The following is a 22,117-nucleotide window of genomic DNA, read 5'->3' on the forward strand; positions in this document are numbered from 1 at the left end:
TCTCGGTAGATTAGTTGCAACCCTCATCAACTCTTTATAGCTCAGACACACAAAGATACACAGAAAACAGACCAACCGTGAACAATTGCATACTGAAAGCTGTCACACAAAGCTCAAGAACTCAGCACATCAAGTGCCAGTGTCATAGAAAGATGTTCCCGTGGATTATTTGCACGCATGTTCATCAACTGTTTAAAGACTTCCAAACAGGAGGAGCACAAGGCAAGAGCACATAGAGAAAAACTAATTGGTGTGTTCATCAACTGTTTACCTGCAGCGGAAGCTCTCGAGTCTCAAGAACTCGCACATAAGCTGTGTTCTGTCATAGAGAACTTTCAACATTTTACTAGCAATGTTCATGGACGGTTTGGTTAAGACTTGGAACGAAAAAGGAGCACAACGTGAAAGAAAAATAATAAAGCAGCTATTAACTATCATACTACGACGATGGAAATACTACTACACCATAAACATTGAACTTCATACCATCTAAAGCATACTGTCAGTCCTTGCTGGCAACCTCCGGAAGAAGTTTACAGGCGCAGAAGGCATCCTGTGTCGGAATCTCGGATGCCGCATGACATAGAAGCCTGCCAGGGCAATTAACACCTGCAATGGGGTCACATACAGCACGAGTGCTGCCACCAAGCAGAATACCACAAATATAGCTGTCGCCCGTGGATCCCTCCAACTAAGCAATGCCTGGACCCTCTCCCCTTGAGTCGCTAAATCTCCAACCACAGTTTGTATCCTTCCAGCAACGCTCCTTAGCCGATCATACCTCATTCGAACAAGCTCTGCGCTCCTGCTGGTGGGAAATGTATCAAACTCCTCATCAAGCTCATCCGGTTGCACAGCCTCCGCATGAGAAATTTTTATGTTCATGTGTGGAGGATACCGTGGCCGATAGCGGTAATTCCAAATGCCTATCATGAACATGTACAGAAATATAGTAGGAAGTACCAGTTCTGGGAAGCATACGAGCATTAGGAACAGAATGTGCACCAACACAGTGGTGATGGGGTTCTTCCATGCGCAGACATCTTTAAACCACTTGCTCACTGCAAACAAGCCAGAGAAAACTGACATAAGCCTGAAGAAATTTGCTTTGCTTCGACGCATACTCCATAAGTGGGAGTCCACATCAGACATGTATTCGACAACTTCCTTTCTGAGGGGTGGCTCCATTCTGCCAAGTCGTGCAGCTACTATTTGGACGGCTTGGTGCCGCAGCATGTCCTGTTGCATCATGGTTAATGGCCGAATGTAATGCATCTTAGGCAGCAAAGGCCTTGAGTATGTGTACAACATGTTAATCAATGATGTCGATGAGAACCGTATGGCAAGATGGAGTTCACCCATCTTCTTGATGCCTGAAGGGTGTAAAACTAGAAGCGGGTATGAGTGTGTGTACACACGGCCTGTTTCAAGAGTTGAAAGACGTATGCGAACCTTGCCGATCTTTGCATCCTTGTTACCGCTAGAACCCTTCTCTCCTAGTTGGCAATTGTCAAAGACACCAACTGTAAGAACTGTATCTGGATCATTAACTTCCCAAGTATACTGCTCATTGTATTTCGGGGACAGGCTGTTGATGATAGTACGAGTACGGACCCATTTCTGCCCATACTTGGCTACACAGTATGTATCTGACGTCCCCTTTCCTTCTTGTGTCTTCATGGGATGAAGCCCCTCTGCATTAAGTATGCCAAGCTCAAGCAACCCAATTGATGGCTTCCATAGCTGCTTTGCTGTTGGTCGGAGGTCACTGCTGTAGTGGGTGGACTCATCAAGCACATGATATCCACCATCCAGGCAGACACGGAGGTGAATCCGGCTTGAAAATTTGTCCTTCTTTAGCTGGTCCACATCAACAGCAACAGGCTTCTCAAGACTGAACCACCGACCATAGATAATACGGTCATCAGCTCGCTTCTCTATAGACCCCAATGGAATAATAACACGGCCTATCACCTCATCTTTGTTTGGTCCTACACGGTCCTCTACAGAGAGAATGAGGTGATCCTCAAAGGGTTCTGCAGCCACAAGCATGAAGTCCTCATTCCAAAGAGGGTTGAATGTCCGTGCCTGAACTGCTCTTGTCCTCAAGACCTGATTGCCCAGTTGTACCTTGACATAAACATCAGGAAAGCGGGTCTTGTCAGACATTACAATATCTTGTGCCTCAACAACGTTGACTCGAACATACCATAGCCTGGGTGCATGGTAGACTTTCGACCTTATGTGAGAGCCAACAGCAGAGGCACCAACAGGTGCCGCCGCATCCGAGTGCCATGCATCAGGAAATGACTCATCGGCTTGGGTTCCTATCCAAACCGCAAGCATCAGTTCACCCTTTGTTTTATCACCCTTCTTATCCTCAAGCCGGTACCACTCTGGAGCCAATGGACTATCTGGTGGGACACGTGACGGTACATCATTTAAATCAAAGCGAACCAAACCAACAAAATCATCCTTAACCAGATCCTTGTCTTTGACCACAACTTCAACAATTGATGCCTGCAGCTGATCTCTAGAAAATGCAAATACTTCATTCCATTCTGGGTTCTGCTTCTTCTCAAAATGCTTTGTGGTTCCCTTGTAGTTACCCACTCTCACTTCGACAAAAGGATCTAGGCTTCCTGTAACATCCATGGCTGGCAAATCTTTTGCCTTCACCACACGCACAAAAAGATATTGCATTTGTTCCACAAGATCATATGTACTAGCTGGCTTATCAGCACGAATAACTCGGCCTCCAACAATCTGACCACCACCAAGGAAAGGGCTAGTTTCTTTTAGTGCATAATCCACTGGTTGTTGGGAGGACGCCGATGAGTACATCCTGACAATTCTGGGGGGCTGAGGCTCAGGTTTCATAGGATCAGCTGCATACCTCACTGGCTCACTAATTGGAGCAGAAGAATGGTGCTGGTGGACTTCTTTTGGGACACTGTGAAAGTTATACCTTGCTTCTGATCTGTTTTCTGGAGGTGAACTTGTATTTAATATTGAGACTTGGGCAGGTACTTGATGTGCTTGACTTGGAGGAATATCATTTGAGTGAGGACCAATTGCTGGAAGTGGACTAGAAGGTTTTATTGAGGGATCATCAGTAAGGAAAACCTTAAGGCCAAGTTCTCCCTTCACACGTGAAAATATGCCACGCTTTTCCAATGGATAGTGCATGACTACAGCATCTGCATAGGGAACAAACGAGGTTCCAGCAATTCGGACCTTGCCAAGGAATGGCCTGGAATGTGTAGCTCTGTTCACGTTGTACACAAAAGCTTCAAGTTCAAGTTCAGGAAGAGAAGCAGGATTTGCAATGTTGAAGTAGAAGCATTCATTCCAGACAGGATTAAGGTCTTTTTCCTTGATGGTGGTACGAAACTTCTGGCCATCAAACTGAAGCTCCACACATGGACAGGCAGAACCTTGCCCATCCTTGGGCATGAGGTCATGGGCACTTACAACTTCCACACCCAATTTATAACTGCTCATCTCTATTAAAACTTGCTGGAGTTTCGTCAAAATTCTACATAGTTGAAGGATTCAAGACAATATAAGTAGTCATGTCTGGAAGGTGAAGAAAAGAGCAAGATATTCTCATGCTGAGCAAAGAGCAGAAGAAGATATTCCAAATCTGGCCATTATAACTACAAGTACCTATGTTGATAATTATAAACCACGAATACCTTATCTCTGGGACATTCTTTGACATTGAAAGACTAAGAAAATTCAACTTACGAAAACAGATCAGGGATCATTTTACCATAAACAAACTAGATAGTCTAGAAATATAGAAGCAACACTGATCAATACAAAAAAGGATTCACAATTACATGATTACAATTTTTTTTAGTACCATATATTAGCAAACGTAAATGCCTGTGACAAGTTTATTGTAGAATAGAAATAGAAAATTGAAAAGAATTTCTGAGTTATTATGTGAATAATATCATTCAGCCACTGCATTTTACAAAGCCTTTTTGCTGAATGTTGTTTGCTATTCTGCAAATTTATACAACCACTTACCAGTTTGAATTCTTGTTGAATGTGTTCTCTTATCAAGTGTGTTAATTAACCAGTACAATATGCGTTGGTCGTAGCACATAACAACATTTGCATGGGAAACTAGACATTGAGAATCAAAACTTTACCTTTTTGAAAGATTGGACACTGAGAAACCGCAGATTATTTGGATCTCATGCAGTGTGAAAGAACCATTCCTTTTCCTACAAAAGATAATCGGAAGAAGGACAACCACATTAATTTAAGCAAAATTAACGAAAGAGAAAAAAAAGAAAAATATCATCATAATTTAAACTCATCAAATTAACAAGAGTTCCAACCAAGCATAAAAAGATTGTTGAAAGTAAGAACCCACTAAGGAGAACCAATAAATTATAATGTAATTAATCAGTAGTTGAATGTAGAACAAATACAACATAGCAAATTCAGACAGCACCAAATATAAATACATGTGGAACAATGCAACTCAACAAATTTTGAATACATTGTCCAATGCAATTCAGAAAAAAAGATGTCATTGTCACAACATATCAAATTAAACAAGAGTTAACCAAACATAAAACGAGAGCCACAAGTGAGAAGCCAGCAAAGAAAACTGATATATGATAACATAATAGCCGGATGTGGTGCAAATATAGCATCCAATAAAAGTACGTAAAAGAAATTCTTGGAGTCTGTCAAATGATGCAACTTAACATACTTATAATATGATATTCAATGTAATTATTCACAAAAAAAAAACAAACAAACCTCAAGCACAATTGCTTACCAGAAGTTTAATGCCCAAGGAGGAAGTGAAGAATAGCCTACCTGAAAGTAAAAGACAAAAAAATTGTTAGATTGGCATAGTGAAACTCTTCACTCCATCTAATTAAACATTGATAAACAAGAAGCTAAGTAAATGAAATAAGTTACCAATGGTTTAATCCACAATGACAGAGGCACACGAAAAAGGAGTCAAAAGTTCGAGATCCAAAATATCATAAGCACTCATCAACAATGGTAAAGATGTATCTCCAAATAAGAAAATGGAATGATCAATTAAAATTCACTAAAATTTATTTTTCCACCATAGATTTTTCAGTTAAAAGTCTAGAGAAGGTTTTACGAGAAATAGCATAGACAGGATGCACAAAGAGAGGAACACAGTAAAGTTACACTGTTAGACTTGCAAGCCTACACAAATGATGTACTATACAGACAGGTGAGGTACACATATGATCCCCCCTGTATACGGGAAAACAATCATGCCTTCCTTTTTAACAAATAGATTTCCGGTAGCAACACATTGAATGTGACAGATGCATCTTTTCTTATGAGACGAATGTGATCAGGAAGGCACAAAGACAGGAAATTAACATGAAAACAGCAAATCTTCCCTGTCTACAATTAACGAAGGACCAAAGCTTCCGTTTTCCTACAGTAATAGCCAGATCTATTTAGGAAAAGCTCACCAGTTATGAAGGTAACCAAGGGAAATACAAACAGCCAGTGGTGTGGGAAGAAAGGGCCAAGCTTGCTTATTGCAGCTACAATGAAAGGATGAAAGACCTTTCAAAAGAAAGCAATTGACAACGAAAAATAAGGTAGCACCCGAGCCATCAATGGATACCCAAATTTCACGGTCTCACATAAGCTATAACGAACATATCCCGCTCTAATCAACAAACTCCCCTTCAGATCTGTCCCTAAATTACCACGAGAACCCATTTTTCCGTCTGCCAGCCGCTCTGAACAATTTTTCTTCCAGCGAAACCACAATCGACAAAGCCAAAATAAAATTTTCATTTTTTTCTCGAGAAACCACTTCAATGGCGTAATGGAAGCGAAAATAGTCGGATCGAAGACGCAAGCACCTCACCTTCCGAGCTGAACTTGTACAACTCGCCCTGCTTCCTCGAATCACACTTCCGGGGGTCGATTCGGTCGAGATCTGGAGCAGTTACAGCATCAAGCTCTACAAAAAGAGGAGGAAGTAAGCGGAAGGGATTAGCAAGGAAGTGAGGACGGAGTGGGTGCGGGTGGGGAAGAGGAGGGAGGAGGAGGAAAAGCAGCTTACCCCTGCGGCCATATCCCTGGGGGAAGGCGAACACGGTCGACTCTTTCTTTATGGCCTTTTCGATGTCGTCTTTCCCTCTTTTGTCTTCTGATCCTTTGGATCTCTTCTCCCAACTCCTTCGTGGAATGCTAATATAGCAGCAGCTGTTCTCAGTCTTCGTAGTCGCTTTTAACGGAAAAGTAAATCAAATTAAAAGTAATTAAATGGATAAAACGGTCTAATTTCAATTTGGAGTCGTTGGGCGTCGGTAGCGCACAAAGCCCACACGTTATCAGATTCCCACACCACCCGTACCTGATACCCTGTCGGTCCCACAGAGGACTTCATTGATCTTCGAAGTCGGTAGACTGTGGAGTATGTCGGCCAAGTGTTCCGACGGATGGGCGAGTAAAAGCTGGCATCGAGCACCCGCAGCTCGCAGACCGCGGAGTTAATGGTGGCGATGCTTAAGTACTCACCCATGTCACGAACCCGACTCGCTTACCTTGAATTATTACTGAACATAAATGTGGGTCCCGCTTGTTGTATCGAATGAAAACTAGGATGGACAGTCGTGTGGAAATTCAATACCGACGAGCGTGTCTGCCTATATATTTCACCCCGAAGTTGGATGAAATAACAAAATTGGCATCTACGATCATTCTTCGCCACCAAATCAGCACCGATGTTATTTTTAGGATATTTATTTTTTATGGTAATTATATGAAGAAAATTATTTAGCGTTATTGAATGTTATTATTAGATTTATGACAACTGAAGTATTTCGGTATTTATTCACTATCGAACGAGAAAAATAGACGCGATTATTCGAGGAGGACTCCCCGTTTTTCTTTCTCATTCCGCAAGCAAAGGGGGGTCTTAAGGAAAAGGAAATGGCACGGAAGACGTCCCTTTCCTGACGCACGACTAACAGCTTCGAAGGGCCGATTCGGCCCCCGTGGCGTGTGCACGCAAAAGATCGAACAGGTTGCGCGCATTCTTTTGCTCGGTCGGTGCGGCATGGGAAACACTGCCGCTCACATGGTGCTGCGGGTGGGACGTGGTGGGAGAACTCCTTGCCCTAAAAACAATAGCCTCGATCGAGATGATCGATTATGAAAGGAGATACCTCGTCAGGTCAGCAGAATCCGATCGCTCGCGGCATCGATCGAACACGTGATCACGACCGCCGCCTTGGTCGTCGTGCGAGGGAGATGGAGGGGGGAGAGGTGGTTTGCGCACGCTGAAACGACGGGCTCGACCGTGTGGGTTATCCGCTTTCTCTCATGTGCGGTCAAGCGCGGTGGGCGGGGGCAGACATCGGGCTCGAGGAGTGTCGGTCACGAGGACGGGCCCATCACGAGGACCACGTGGTGGTAAATGACGATGGGCTGCCCGAGTGGTCGGTGGCCCGGAAGCTGGTCAGATCCTACGACTGTGACCCGACGAAGTTTCTCGGTTGATGCGGCGTGTCGGCCTTGGCGAATTGGCGGGAAATTTAGCTATGGCAAAAGAAAGATGGGCCTATGATGGATCCATAACAGGCCCAGCCCAACGATCTTACGAATGGATGTACCAAAAAAATTGTAAGTCTATTCAAGAATAATATTTGATATAAAAAGTTTTCACATCTGATTATTTTTATTTTAAAAATAATAAAAATATTGATTATTTTTTAATAATAATAATAATCGAGGATAAGGGATTACGTGCTTGTGGTCCGTTTAGCACTCGATTTCAATTAGTTCCGTGTCCGCAGCTGCGATATAAATCAGGGGCAAAACCGTCAACTTAATCTCTTCGTCGAAGACGCTGTTCGCTGTCCGCCTTCCTGGAGCAACGATAAGGGGGTGGAGGAGGGATTCGAAGACGCAAGCGATTAGGTCATCAGCCGGCCTCGGAGACGAACGAAGCCTGAGGAGTCTGTGTCCTCCTCCACAACTGCTGTTGCCGTCTGTTCCAGTATTCATTGATGTGATGTAAAATGGTGAGGATGTCGTTCGATAGGCACACTGGGTGGCGGTGGAATGCTGGAGACGGGGGCCCACGAGAGCCTGAGGCATCCCCTGCCACAGAACTAGCAGAAATATCCATGGCTTAATAGTGGCCATCGTGAGTTGAACAGTTTCTGAGTGACTTTGGCACGTCTGCTGATAATAAATCGTTGGTGTGCATTCTAATGTTGGCCAAGACAGATTAAATACGCATGCCACTAGGCGGGCACTCGGAAGAGGCCAGAATCTTCCGCGATGCGATGCGATGCGATGCGATGGATGAGTGTAGATTCTTATCGTGTGTTCCTTTCTCTGCATCAGGCAGGTGACGTGATTCCACATACATACAATTGTAAGGTCCAGATTCACATACCTATGCAGCCAGCTTCACACCCTTCTTTCGGGCTTCCTTTCCCATTACGGATTTGCAGGTTTGAGATGTAAACCTGGCGGATTTCCGGCTTCTCTCTCTACCTTGTATAATGATACAATCGAAAGAAATCCTAAAATTTAAATCTAGTTTCACTTGACTCAATTTTTAAAGTATTATGAATACAAGAAGGCATGCCATGCGAAGAACATGAAAGTTGCCTCCTAGTCTACCAACAGATGTGCATGCTTTAGACTTTGAACAAAGGTTTTTAATATCAGCCGACACACTAAGTGAAGTGTCAAATACATACACGGAACTTTGGAAAATACTCAAATCAAAACCGTCCATCATAATCATATTAACGGATCTGAACCGTCCATCTTCAATGAGAAAGCAAATATTAACCTGCTGGTTGGTTGCCTCTTCATGGATCGATGAGCCGTTTTCCAATGCTTATCCCCAACCCATTGGGATATGCTCTTTATCCAGGCGCTTGCCTGCTAATTAGTATCTGTCGTCGACACGTTTGTCCCAACTTGAAGCGAGAAACTTCGGGTTGCAAGCCATCCATGATGTCCATGAATTCATGGAGTTCTGATGCATATCAGTCACTATAGCGATACTGTTCGGCTTGTCTCATGACGACTTGAGCTTTGACCTGAATCAAGCCATTGTCGCCAACCAATCTTGCACCTTTGACCGGAATCAAGTGTTGCAGTGAGTCAATCCACGGACCGACTTTAGGGCGACCAATTAGAATTGTTATTATTATTGTTATTATATTCATCTTTATTTACTTACAGTAACCAATGATTCCTCGATGAAGTAATTATCACAGGCTTTTATAAAAGAGACGCTGGCACACACAAACTCCGTCAGGCAGGTGCGTCAGGTGGAGGTGGTATCTGAATTGGAGATAAAGCCGGAGACGTCACGTGAAGTCCCTCCGTTACCCTTTCTCCTGCCTCACGTCATCGATCTGCTCCACCGTCATGTCCCACCCACCGCTCCTTAGGCAGTTTCCTGGGAAACAGATAAAATAAAGATATGAACGGCTCTGATCTTAATCACGAAAAATATCCCCTCGATCTCTACCTCCACGTATACCCGTGGCAGCCGTCATCGCCGAGGTCACGCCCACAAGTGGCCATGCGGAACGCGGATCGTCCAACGCGCGACACGTATCAAAATGAGAGAGGAGGTGGTGGGTTTGTGGGCGGGGGAGGTTGTCGCTCCTTTCCTGACGTGTTCCGCATTCGCGGCTATATATATGACTGCTCCGCCCCGTTCCCTCCACACTCTTCTCAGTCAGCTCGTTCGCCGTTTCGTCTGTTCTGTGGTTGTCTGTGTTGCAGCGGTTCTTTATTTGTTTTCGTCTCTCCTTTGGGTGGTAACTTGAGCGGTGACGATGGAAGGGCTCACGACTCTGACCGGGCTGCTGCGGAAGGCCGCCGGAGACTTCCCCTCCCGGCGCGCCATCACCGTCCCCGGGCGCCACGAGCTCACTCACGCCCGCCTCCACCAACTTGTGGACGCCGCCGCAGCTCGCCTTGCTGCAGCCGGCGTACGCCCTGGCGACGTCGTCGCCCTCGCCTTCCCCAACACCGTTGAGGTTTGTTGCTTGTCCTTTTTTATTTTTATCCTTGGTTTGATTGATCTTCGCCTTGGGTTTTTCGCGATCATGCTGCTGATGTGTTGCTTCGGTTTCGTGCAGCTTGTGATTGTGTTCTTGGCTGTGCTCCGCACCCGTGCCGTGGCCGCCCCGCTCAACCCGGCCTACACCCGCGATGAATTCGTGTTCTACCTCTCCGACTCTGAGTCGATTCTGCTGCTGACGAATGCCGAGGGCAACGCGGCGGCGGAGGCTGCCGCGGCCCAGCTCGGGATCCCCCGTGCCGCCGCCTCCCTCCGTGACCCCTCCGGCTTGCTCGAGCTCACTCTCCCGGGAGACAGGCCCGCGGCAGAGGGCGTCGCCCCAGTCGCCGGTCGCGTCAACGACCCCTCGGACGTCGCTCTGTTCCTGCACACCTCCGGCACGACGAGCCGGCCCAAGGGCGTGCCCCTCACCCAGCTCAACCTGGCCGCGTCCGTCACCAACATCCGGTCCGTGTACCGGCTCAGTGAGTCCGACTCGACCGTGATCGTTCTCCCCCTGTTTCATGTTCACGGCCTTGTCGCCGCACTCCTCTCATCCCTTGTCGCCGGCGCCTCGGTCACCCTTCCGGCCGCTGGCCGCTTCTCGGCCTCCACCTTCTGGGCCGACATGCTCGCCTCCGGCGCCACGTGGTACACCGCGGTGCCCACCATCCACCAAATCCTGCTCGACCGCCACGCAGCCCGGCCCGAGCCCGCCTACCCTAAGCTCCGCTTCATACGGAGCTGCAGCGCGTCGCTGGCACCGGCGATCCTGGAGCACCTGGAGGCCGCCTTCGGCGCGCCGGTGCTGGAGGCATACGCGATGACGGAGGCCGCGCACCAAATGGCGTCGAACCCGTTGCGAGAGGACGGCCCGCGGAAGCCAGGCGCTGTGGGGCGGCCAACGGGGCTGGAGATGGCGATCCTCGACGAAGAGGGCGCCCGCCGCCCGCCGGGCGTGCCAGGGGAGGTGTGCATCCGCGGACCCAACGTGACCCGGGGCTACAAGAACAATCCGGAGGCGAACAAGGCGGCCTTTGCCTTCGGATGGTTCCACACCGGCGACGTCGGCTTCCTGGACAGCGATGGCTACCTCCACCTCGTCGGTCGCATCAAGGAGCTCATCAACCGCGGAGGTACCCCCCAACACGCATTTCCTCGAACAGGTTGCATCCCACGATCTAGTGTAATCTCAGCCATCTGATGTTCTCGTCCACTGCTGATCACAGGCGAGAAGATCTCTCCGATAGAGGTGGACGCGGTGCTGCTGGAGCATTCCGACATCGCGCAGGCGGTGGCGTTCGGCGTGCCGGACGACAAGTACGGGGAAGAGGTAAGCCGCTCGTCGCCTGGTTAAATCTGATCCATCGGTTCTCTAATAGACGGCAGCTATTGACCGGTATGCGTGATGGATTGCAGATAAACTGCGCGGTGATACCGAAGGAGGACGCGGAGATCGACGAGGCGGATGTGCTGAGGCACTGCCGGAAGAACCTGGCGGCGTTCAAGGTGCCGAAGAGGGTGTTCATAACGGACTCGCTGCCGAAGACGGCGACGGGGAAGATCCAGCGCCGGACGGTGGCCGAGTTCTTCGTGCCGCCCGCCAAGGCACCCAGGGCCGGAGCTTAATATTCGACTGCTTCCGGTCTGCTAATAGGCTACGACAAAATCATATGAAAGGAAAAAAAACGCCCAAAAAATATCGTATTTCCAATGTAATAGAATCCCTTTTAATATCATTATATGTTGTTTTCATGTAAACCATTGCTATTCGTCTGTTGCGGACCGGTGAGATTTGGGCGCAAAGGTGTATCACGACTGCTTACCTACCGTGCTTGGGAGTGGTCGCGGGGTTTTGTCTTGGTTCGGCGCACGGGGTGGTGGGAACTGACGCTCGAACGCACGACTCGGACTCTCGAGGCTAAGAAGAGGGGGGAGGGAATGGTTGCAAGTTAGTCACGCGATGCGCAACCGCGCTGTTTGAAGTGACATGGGTCAATCACATGGGTCAACGGGTCAAAGGAACGAGTGACGTCTGTGCTTTATTTGGGTACGTTTTTCCTCTTAAAAATATTTTTAAGTAAGATTTGATTCAGAAGCCAATAAAATTAGTTTAGTTGATCTGTCATTTCATTTTGCTACCCGCGTGATTAATATTTTTTATTAAATAAAAAATGAGAAAAGAAAAAGATGGCTGGCTTACCTTTTTTCTTGCAGTTAAAATATTAATTTTATTTTTCTAAAAAAATGAGAAGAGTATTGGTAGAAAATAACAATAAAAAAAAAAAATAAAGTTTTGTCCTCACTTTTATCAATAAGTTTTTCCTTTTCTTTACATAGATAGGATCGAGTAGCAAAATAGTAGGTTCCCATCGCCTGCACCGTGAGATCCCGACCAGAAATAAGGTGTCTTGGCAACAGCTGCTTAAGTGGACTGCATTGTTTCTGAGATGAGATATCATCATCCCCAAAGATTCAGGCCACGAGTTGCGCTCCACACAATGCATGCATCTCCGCTCCTTTTCTTGTCGGTCACGGAAGAGATCTGAGGCCACTGCTTCTCCATTTAGCTGTTGAATATTATTAGTCAGATTCGTTTTGATGATTGTTTCTTTCTTCTTCTTCATCTTCTTCTTCTTCTTCTTCTTCTTCTCATCTTATTATCTAAGAAGGAGAAGAAGTAACATTACATATGGACGATCTAATGATACGTCGTTCTATGACTATGATGGCTACTCAGTCAAAGCGAGGATGTTCATCTATCTTTGTGAAAAACTTGTGACAACGACTTGAGATGTCATGTTATTGATTGTAACGCTGGACGATTCAACATACGTCTGTCTTCACAGCCAAATAACGTTCTTGTTTCGTATTATCATCTCTTTTTTTTTATTAACCCCCTCTGCCTCTACGCATAGAAAAGCTCACTATGAAAAGAAGCTTCCAAGTTTGACATATTTGAGAATATTATACATCTATTTTGCATGATCACTTATCAATTTTCTTTTTATTTTTTTAACACTAGACTTAGCGATAATCTTAAACGTTGGACTCCGATTAGATCTGAATAACTAAAAGATTGGACAACTGAAATATAAAGTAACATTATCAAGTTTATATGAGAAGCAATTTAACCATTTATAATATTTCTGTCTTTTGATGAAAAGTCTATTTGATTAGAAAAAATATTCACCTCTAATCAAGACTTAACACATGGTGTCCAAGTCCAAAAAAAAAAGTCATTATGTCAATTGAATTGAAACTCAAAATGAAAATTTTCTTCGAATTTATTTTTGTGTGTGGTTAATAAAGTTTGACCCTTCTCTTCCTCTATTACTTAGTTTACTTTAAAAGTGTAACTTAGACGTCAAAGAGATCATATCGGGAATCACGCTCGACATTGATTTTATTACAAGATCAAAGGCTTCTAGCGTAAGATGGATACGATGCAAATCACTCGAGTTCACCAACTTCGTCCCCCTAACACTATCCAATATACATCTATTTGATTTTTTATTAAAAATTATTAATGATTAGGTGTCACGAATATAAGACTCGCCCATATTACAGAGCGAAGAACCGAAAACAAATTAGAGGATCAGTTTCTTCGTTAAAAATAAATAGATTTACAAATTCGAGCCTGCGTGGGAAGCTAATTGATGTTTCATTTTCCTGGCAATTAATATATTTGAACTTACCATATAAGTAGCCACAAGACACTTTATTTCAGTCGGTCCATGGCAGCATATGACATGTCATGAGCACATGACATGGCATGAATTAAGCAGCAGTAGTGACAGCAGCCTATCAGAGTGTTGTTGAGTTCTTCAAGCAATCAATAAGAGTGAGTTAAGTTTCCTTTCATTGAAAAGGACTTGTAAGACAGCTTTCAGACTCGCACACAAATCTAATTTACAATTTGAGGCATTAGGGTGGTGAAGTCGTTCCCTATCAATTTCCAGTGACAGAGTTAGCTAAAGTCCATCAGTGTCCTTCCATGTGTACACGTAAGTTAGAATCCAGCTTACGGGACTACTTTTCTATAACATCATACCTCAGGCAAACAAGCAACTGTTCGCATGCCCACTCAAATGGCCCACACTTTTCAAGACGTTGTTTTTGCAGGATGATGGTGTATGTAGCTTAAACTTTTTTCTACACAATCTTTTTTTTATATTTTAAGATAATTATATTGGCTTTTGTGCATAAAATCCATGTTTTATTTTGTTTACTGTTCTTCTCAAAATTCTTATTTGCTTATAGTTTAAATAAAAAATAAAAAATAAAACTAATGTAAGGATAGATATGGGACCGACACCTCGTTGTCTCGTAACCAAAATCTCAATAGAATATTAGGTGGACCGGATGTTACCATGGATTCAATATATCATGATCATAATTAAGTCCAAAAGAGATGCACCTCGTCATCTCCAAGGCCCGAGCATTCCTGGCTCAACATGACAAATCGTACCCTCAACAAGTAACATACTATCACTTGCATAACAACTAGTACCTACCATAATTATCCTTGTCAAAATAGATGCAACATATGCTATATTTTGTCAAGGATAATTCAAACTATGATCTCTTTCCTCTCCCAACAGGGACCACATCATTCCCGGCTCCTATTCCTCCACCTACTTTAGTACTAACACTTGTGGTAGAGTCTTGACCTCCCTCAATTGACATATCACAAGAGACACATTCTCCCTTGAATCCCTCTCACAAATCATATCTAAACCCACCACAAGAGCTCGAGGCCTAGCTCCTCAATAGCCAATATCCCCTCCAATGCTTGACGAGATGCCTCAGCTAGCCATGACCCTTGTCGTCCTAGGACATCCCTAGCTAATCGATCACCCAATGAATATTGCGATCTCGTATTCCCAAGGTTAATGGATCTCACCATCCCCACTCAGGGCTTACCGATTCCACGAACTACACTCTCCAAACAAAAATCCAACAAATGGATCGGCTCTTGAAAGACATGCATCGATAATTCCACTTAACAAAGGAGAGAGATTCAACTGACTTCTCCTGACTAAGTCTCCTTTGTCTATAAGATCTAAGAGGAGTTGATACTGATGAGTTTTTGACTATCGACCTTCGAGGCATTTGATGGAAGCATAAAACATCTTGATATGATACACCTTCCATACAATATTATGTGGCATGACACGAGAATAGTATTCCCATCTTAAACCATTCTTAATGAGCTCCTTTGCTAGCTGAATAAGGAGTTCAGGCAACACTTTGTCGGGAACATACACCCCAAACATTCAGCCACTACCCTTTTGATGATCCAATAGGCTGAGGAGATGTTTGCTGATTTTATCACTATATTCACAAATGATGCCCGAGGGACCACTGAAATACCCCCCTCAGTCCCATGTAAGCATTTATATTCAGGCTAAGGCCTTCTTAGCTCTTTTGGTCTCTAATAGAGAGGCACATGAAAACCATGTCCCAATATGCTTGAATGCTCTAACTAGTACATTATGACTAAGGCAATGGTCTTAGGAAAGCATGAGGAATCACACAAGTGTCCAAAATTTGGAGCGACCAATCCCGTCCCCAACCCTAAGGTCACCTTGGTAAAGAAGACCCAATCGAGTAGGCCATCTCGATTGTGCCCGGACTTAATCCCTCCCTTGCCCCTCCCTCCTTGATACGAGTTGGATTAAGGTCTTCCTCTAGATCAAGAAATGGTTACTACGGGACATCGAGTGTCCCTATTTAGTAGTTGTGGCAAGTCTAAATACTATAAGTTCCACTAGGACCATGACTATGATCCTGAGGATTGTCTTGATGTAAAAGAATAAATTAAAGAACTCATCCGTTGAGGGCACCTTAGGCACTTTGTACGTAGATGCATGCTAGTCATATGTGCTATATAAGCCAATCACGTGAGTGATGACATGTGTGAGATGATACGTGTTCTTTTTGCTCATTATATTATTTGATATTTTATCACTTTATATTGCTTGCTGCATATATATATATATATATATATATATATATATATATATAGTGATATCATTAGATTTGTGCAATGAGAATCAGATCATGTTGAGATCACAATAATGAGACCAATTCACCTTTAAACACAGACCCTAAATAATCATGGTCATAGGTTACTCGAGAGGGACATCGAGATAACCGGACAGATTGGTGTGCTGTATAGCTGTCCATATGATGGAGGTAGCTAGTCTTATAGTTGCTCGTGTGGGGACACTAGGGCTACTATGCAAGTGCTCATTGGAGAATGGGTTCACTAATTGATCCGCTCATGGAATACTGGATGGTTAATGATACCTCATTGTTAGACAACGATTCCATTGTCCCATTGGTGTACCTGATCCTTAGACTTGAGATACCATGGATGTCCTGTATAAATACGATGTTAGAATCAAGTCGGCATTAAGAAGAGGGGAGGGGTGGTGAATTAGTACTTTCGATAAAAATGATGTTGATTCAAAGATTTGTTTGATAAAGCTTATATATGAAAAAACATTTAAACTTGAAAATATTCATAAGTATTCAGGGCAATGAGCAAGTAAATTAGTGAGTGGTGAGAAAGAAAAGAATGAAATGTTGAATCTCGTATTTTGATGATGAAACTACTTGATATATGTTTATGATTTAATCTGCGTTTTGAGTGACGCAGGGTGCTTCGATCAGGATGAGACAGTTAAAGCAGGAACATCATGTTGTGCCGGAGGAACATGTCAGAAGATTGGACGTCGGGCCGGTGGATCGGTCGAAGTATCGACAGAAGGCTTCGGGCCGTGGACTCGGGCATCGGGCCAAGAAGAGCAGGTATTGTGCCAAGGATATCGGAGTTGCGGAGTCAACTGGCCGATTGGGCAATAAGCTGTAGGAAAGGACGATGCGCCGAAGAATCGGATGAAGCGTCGAGGGACCAATGACATGCCGGACTGTTGGGAAATCATGGGGGGCGACATCATATGCGCAGCGGAAGAACAAGAAAACAAAAATCCCCGATTCCCAAAAAGATGTTCGTCGTCGTGCGAAGATTGGTGCGCAAAAAATCCGCAAAACACAAAACTGCATATAGAGATTGTGTTACCTAGGGAGATCGTATATCCATGTTTCCTTGCAGATCCTTAGGAGAGGGTGAAGGAGGTCAAGCGTCCTCCTCTCTAGCGGTGATCCACATAGTAGGGATGCGACGACGCTCCTCAAATCTCCAGGCCTACTCTGAGGTGGAGAGGGAGAGAAGAATAGGAAAGGCAAGCAAAGACTCTAGCCTATGAGGCTGTGAATCCCTCCTATTTATAGAGATCCCGTGTCAAACCCTAATGGGTCCTTCCCTAGTGGGTATTGGATCTGCATCCAATAAGACAAGGGCTCCGTCAGATATCTCATATCCGAACCTCTACTCATCGCAATGCCTACCATATGTGTGTGACCCTCTAGGCCCAATATCGAGCTGGCCGTGAGTCATACCTGTCAGAACTCCTTCTAACTCAGTGAATTATTATCTCTGTAATAATTCACTCGACTCATCGACTACGGACGTACTAGGCCACTACGCCGTAGTCCCTAGACGATACAGGGGAATCCAATCTATTGGACCTGTCTGTCCTCAGTTACCATGTACCTATAGTCCCTCATCCATCTAATATCCCAGAGACCGTATATCGAGCATGGTGCTATCAGACCCATACGATTTCTACTCAAGTCTCGCTCTAATCGGATTCTCCCGGAGAACTCTTTCTCTCTCAACCCGAATGACCCTGGCCAGGGATTTGTCTGAGCAAGAACACATGGGATATTCCTTTCATGACGCCGAGAGTGGATGATCCTCTGTCGACACTCAATAGCCCTCGTAAGGTCGACTACCACTCCCAATGACCAGCTGTACTAGATTTGGGACAGCCAAACCTATAAGTCTGGTATCAAAGAGTGGAGCACTCATACAGGACATCCTTGGTGTCTCAAGTCTAATGACCAGATACACCACTAGGACTACGGAATCGCTATCTGACAATAAGCCATCATCAACCATCCAGCATTCCGTAAGCGGATCAATCAGTGAACTCATTCTCCAATGAGCACTTGTACTGTATCCCTAGTGTCCCTACATGAGCAGCTATGAGACCAGCTGCATCCATCATATGGACGGGTATACAGCACACCAGTCTATCCGGTTATCACGATGTCCCTCTCGAGTAACCTATGACCGGGATTATTTAGGATATGTGTTTAAAGGTGAATCGATCTTATTATCGTGATCTCATCACGATCCAATTCCCATTGCACAAATCCAAGGACATCACAATATATATATGCATTTATGCAATAGTTATAAAGTGATATACGCCAAAATATAATAAGCAAAAAGATTCTGTATCAAGTCACACGTGCCATCACTCACGTGATTGACTTGCTGGGCACCTATGACTAGCAATCTCCCACTTGACCTAAAGCCAATCACCTATGTGTCTGATCCCCATCAGACTCCTGTGACGCTCAAAGACAATCTGAGAGAATGGCTTTGTCAGTGGATCTGCAATGTTATCTTCGGATGGAACTCTTTCCACTACTACATATCCTCGAGTTACGATCTCTCTTATAAGCTAGAACCTCCTCAGAACATTTCTGATGAGACCCGGGTTCCCTTATTTGAGTAATCACCCCATAGTTGTCGCAATATAAGGAAGTCAACTTGTCGCTATCTGTATCGACTCCCAAATCTGTGATGAACTTCTTCACCCAGACTCCCTCCTTTGCTGCATCTAATGCAGTAATGTACTCCGCCTCTATGGTCGAGTCAGCAGTGGTATCTTGCTTGGAGCTCTTCCAGCACGCTGCTTCTCCATTCAAGGTGTACACATACCTTGAATTCGACTCGTTATCATCGACATCAGACTGAAAACTTGAGTCAGTGAAGCCTTCAACCTTAAGGCTATTACCTCCATATACTAGTAAAATATCCTTAGTCCTTCTCAAGTACTTAAGGATACACTTTACTGCTTTCCAGTGCTCCAAGCCTGGATCCGCCCGATACCTGCTCGTGACACTCAAAGCATGCGCTATATCAGGCCTAGTACATAGCATGGCATACATGATAGACCCTATTGCTGAGGCATAAGGTATCATATTCATGTTTGCCCTTTGGAATTTTCCATGCCAAACCTTTTGACAATGGTTTCTATGTACCTGGACTGGACTGGGACAAGCCAAGCATCCTCTTGGATCTATCTCTATAGATTCTAATCCCCAAGATATAGGATGCTTCCCCTAAGTCCTTCATGGAGAAGTGTCTAGATAACCAAGCCTTTACTGTGGATAGCATTCCTATGTCATTCCCAATGATGAGGATGCCATCCACATATAACACCAAAAAGGTGATAGCGCTCCCACTTACCTTCTTGTACACACAAGGCTCATCTTCGTTCTTAACGAAGTCATAAGATCTGATTGACTCATCAAATCTTATGTTCCAACTTCGGGAAGCTTGCTTTAGTCCATAAATGGATTTAAGCAACCTACACACTTTATCTGGGCAGTTCTTGGACACGAATCCCTCAGGTTGCATCATATACACCTCCTCCTCGAGGTTCCCATTGAGGAATGCGATTTTCACATCCATCTGCCAAATCTCATAATCATAGTGTGCTGCAATAGCCAATAGAATTCTGATGGATTTTAGCATTGCTACGGGTGAGAAGGTTTCGTCGTAGTCAACACCTTGCCTTTGACGATACCCTTTAGCCACTAGCCTTGCTTTATAGGTCTCTACCTTTCCATCTACTCCGATCTTTTTCTTAAAGATTCATTTGCAACCGATGGGTACAATACCTTCGAGCGCATCAACTAGGTTCCAAACCTTATTAGAGTACATAGAATCCATCTCAGAATTCATGGCTTCTTGCCATTTCCCGGAGTCTATACTCATAATAGCCTCCTCGTAGGTCTGAGGATCAATATCCTCAGCATCCTCTCCTCTAATATGTCCTACATATCTCTCATGAGGATGAGATACTCTATCAGACCTACGTAAAGTTGAAACTTGTGTATTAGGTATCTGAACAGACTCGGGCTGTAGAGTGGTGCTTGAGCTTGGTTCTCTAACTTCGCTCAACTCTATCATTCTCCCACTATCTCCGCCAAGAATGTGTTCCTTTTCAAGGAACACTGCTCTCTTAGCTACAAAGACCTTTTGGTCTTCGAGATGAAAGAAATAATACCCACAAGTTTTCTTGGGGTGTCCCACAAATTTGCATCGCTCTGTCCTTGATTCTAACTTATCGGGGTTGTGTCTTCTAACATGGGCAGGGCAGCCCCAAATCTTAACAACCTTAAGATCAAGCTTCTTCCCTTTCCATATCTCATATGGTGTAGACACTACCGACTTAGTTGGAACTCTGTTCAGAAGGTAAGCTGCGGTTTCTAGGGCATATCCCCAGAATGAGATGGGTAGGTCAGCAAAACTCATCATGGACCGTACCATATCTAATAATGTACGATTTCTCCTTTCAGAGACACCATTGAGCTGAGGTGTATAAGGAGGTGTCCATTGGGATAATATCCCATGGTCCTTGAGGAACTGAGTAAACTCTATACTTAAGTATTCACCTCCTCGATCTGATCGAAGAGTTTTGATACTCTTTCCAGTCTTGTTCTCCACCTCATTCTTATACTCTCTGAATTTCTCAAAGGCCTCGGACTTGTACTTCATTAAGTACACATATCCATACCTTGAGAAATCATCAGTAAATGTAATGAAGTAGGAGTAACCTCCAATGGCATGAGTTGACATGGGTCCACATACATCACTATGTATGAGTTCCAACAACTCATTGGCTCTCTCTCCAGTTCTACTAAATGGAGATTTGGTCAGTTTTCCACGAATGCAAGGCTCACAAGTTGCATATGACACATAGTCGAATAGATCTAGATATCCATCATTTAGCAACTTTTGAATCCTTTTTTCATGGATGTGACCTAGCCTACAATGCCACAGGTATGCACTGTTCAACTCATCTCGTTTCCTATTGGACACATTTACATTCATGATATGTGGAGTGGTGTCTAACATAAATAAACCATTATGTAATGTTCCTTTCGTGATGATCTTATCATCTAATAATATCGAACAACCATTGTTCTCAAAAACAAATTTATATCCACTAACTGTTAAACATGAAATGGAGATAATGTTTTTGATAATAGAAGGAACAAAATAACATGCATCTAATGCAATAAAAGCTCCACTAGGCAGATGTAGGGCGACCTCGCCAACAACTAATACAATAACTTTTGCTCTAGTACCCATCTTGAGGTCCATCTCGCCTCTCTCTAGTCTCCTAGACCTTGCCAGAACCTGCAACGAATTGCATATATGATAAGCACTACCGGTATCCAATACCCATGTGTTATCATAAGAGTCTGACAAATGGAGACTGATCATGAATGTACTTGAAGCTTCACCAAGCTTCTTGTTTCGCCCTTTCTGCAAGGTACTCTTTGCAGTTCCTCTTCCAGTGCCCATCTTTACCACAGTGGAAGCACTGGCCTTTGTCCTTTGCTGGGTCTTTCTTAGCAACCTTTGCTTTACCTAGTCTGCCCTTGCCCTTTCCCTTCTTAAGGGACCTTTCTGCTTTCCTTTTCTTTCTGGTCTCACCAGTATAGAGAACTGGCTTCTCTTTCTTAATAGTACTCTCTGCCTCCCTCAACATATTGAGGAGCTCTAGGAGAGTCACCTCAAGCTTGTTCATATTAAAATTCATTATGAACTGTGAAAAGGAATCTGGTAGGGACTGAAGCATAATGTCCACACACAAGTTATCCTCTAGGACCATTCCTAGACCTGTGAGTTTCTCTATCCACTCAATCATCTTTAGGACATGGTTCTGAACCGGTGTCCCCTCAGTCATCCTAGCGCGGAAAAGGCTCTTGGATATCTCATATCATTGAGTCCTTCCCTGTTCCTCAAACAATTTGCGGACATGTAGGAGAATGGATCTGGCATCCATCTTTTCATGTTGTCTCTGTAACTCTGGAGTCATAGAG

General features: G+C 44.4%; 2 protein-coding genes across 4 annotated transcripts; one reads left to right on the forward strand and one right to left on the reverse strand.

Annotated features, from left to right (window-relative positions):
- Positions 1–325: 325 nt before the first annotated feature.
- On the reverse strand, positions 326–6,250 carry LOC135642451 (FT-interacting protein 3-like). 3 transcript variants are annotated; one of them, XM_065158610.1, is made up of 5 exons: positions 6,095–6,250; positions 5,897–5,992; positions 4,805–4,845; positions 4,164–4,238; positions 326–3,538 (listed from the first exon to the last, which is right to left on the reverse strand). In XM_065158610.1, exon 5 carries the CDS (start codon positions 3,502–3,504, stop codon positions 490–492), a length of 3,015 nt encoding a protein of 1,004 aa, XP_065014682.1. In that variant the 5' UTR covers positions 3,505–3,538; positions 4,164–4,238; positions 4,805–4,845; positions 5,897–5,992; positions 6,095–6,250; the 3' UTR covers positions 326–489. The 3 variants fall into 3 exon arrangements, with proteins under 3 accessions (XP_065014682.1, XP_065014683.1, XP_065014685.1); XM_065158611.1 differs by lacking the exon at positions 4,805–4,845; XM_065158613.1 differs by lacking the exons at positions 4,164–4,238; positions 4,805–4,845.
- A 3,482-nt stretch (positions 6,251–9,732) lies between these two features.
- Positions 9,733–11,836, forward strand: LOC135642452 (probable CoA ligase CCL9). The gene is made up of 4 exons (XM_065158614.1): positions 9,733–10,052; positions 10,155–11,211; positions 11,305–11,408; positions 11,495–11,836. The coding sequence occupies exons 1-4, from the start codon at positions 9,849–9,851 to the stop codon at positions 11,702–11,704; spliced, it is 1,575 nt and encodes a 524-aa protein (XP_065014686.1). The 5' UTR covers positions 9,733–9,848; the 3' UTR covers positions 11,705–11,836.
- Positions 11,837–22,117: the final 10,281 nt, after the last annotated feature.

Source organism: Musa acuminata, chromosome BXJ3-7 (genome assembly GCF_036884655.1).
Source record: "Musa acuminata AAA Group cultivar baxijiao chromosome BXJ3-7, Cavendish_Baxijiao_AAA, whole genome shotgun sequence".
NCBI classification, from domain to species: Eukaryota; Viridiplantae; Streptophyta; class Magnoliopsida; order Zingiberales; family Musaceae; genus Musa; species Musa acuminata.

Excerpts from the sequence above, each read along its gene's own strand:
- LOC135642451 (XM_065158613.1), bottom strand. The coding sequence starts at position 3,504 with ATGAGCAGTTATAAATTGGGTGTGGAAGTTGTAAGTGCCCATGACCTC.
- LOC135642452 (XM_065158614.1), top strand. The coding sequence starts at position 9,849 with ATGGAAGGGCTCACGACTCTGACCGGGCTGCTGCGGAAGGCCGCCGGA. Across the intron at positions 11,212-11,304 it reads GGAGCTCATCAACCGCGGAG|GCGAGAAGATCTCTCCGATA; the intron begins GTACCCCCCAAC and ends TGCTGATCACAG. Across the intron at positions 11,409-11,494 it reads ACGACAAGTACGGGGAAGAG|ATAAACTGCGCGGTGATACC; the intron begins GTAAGCCGCTCG and ends GATGGATTGCAG.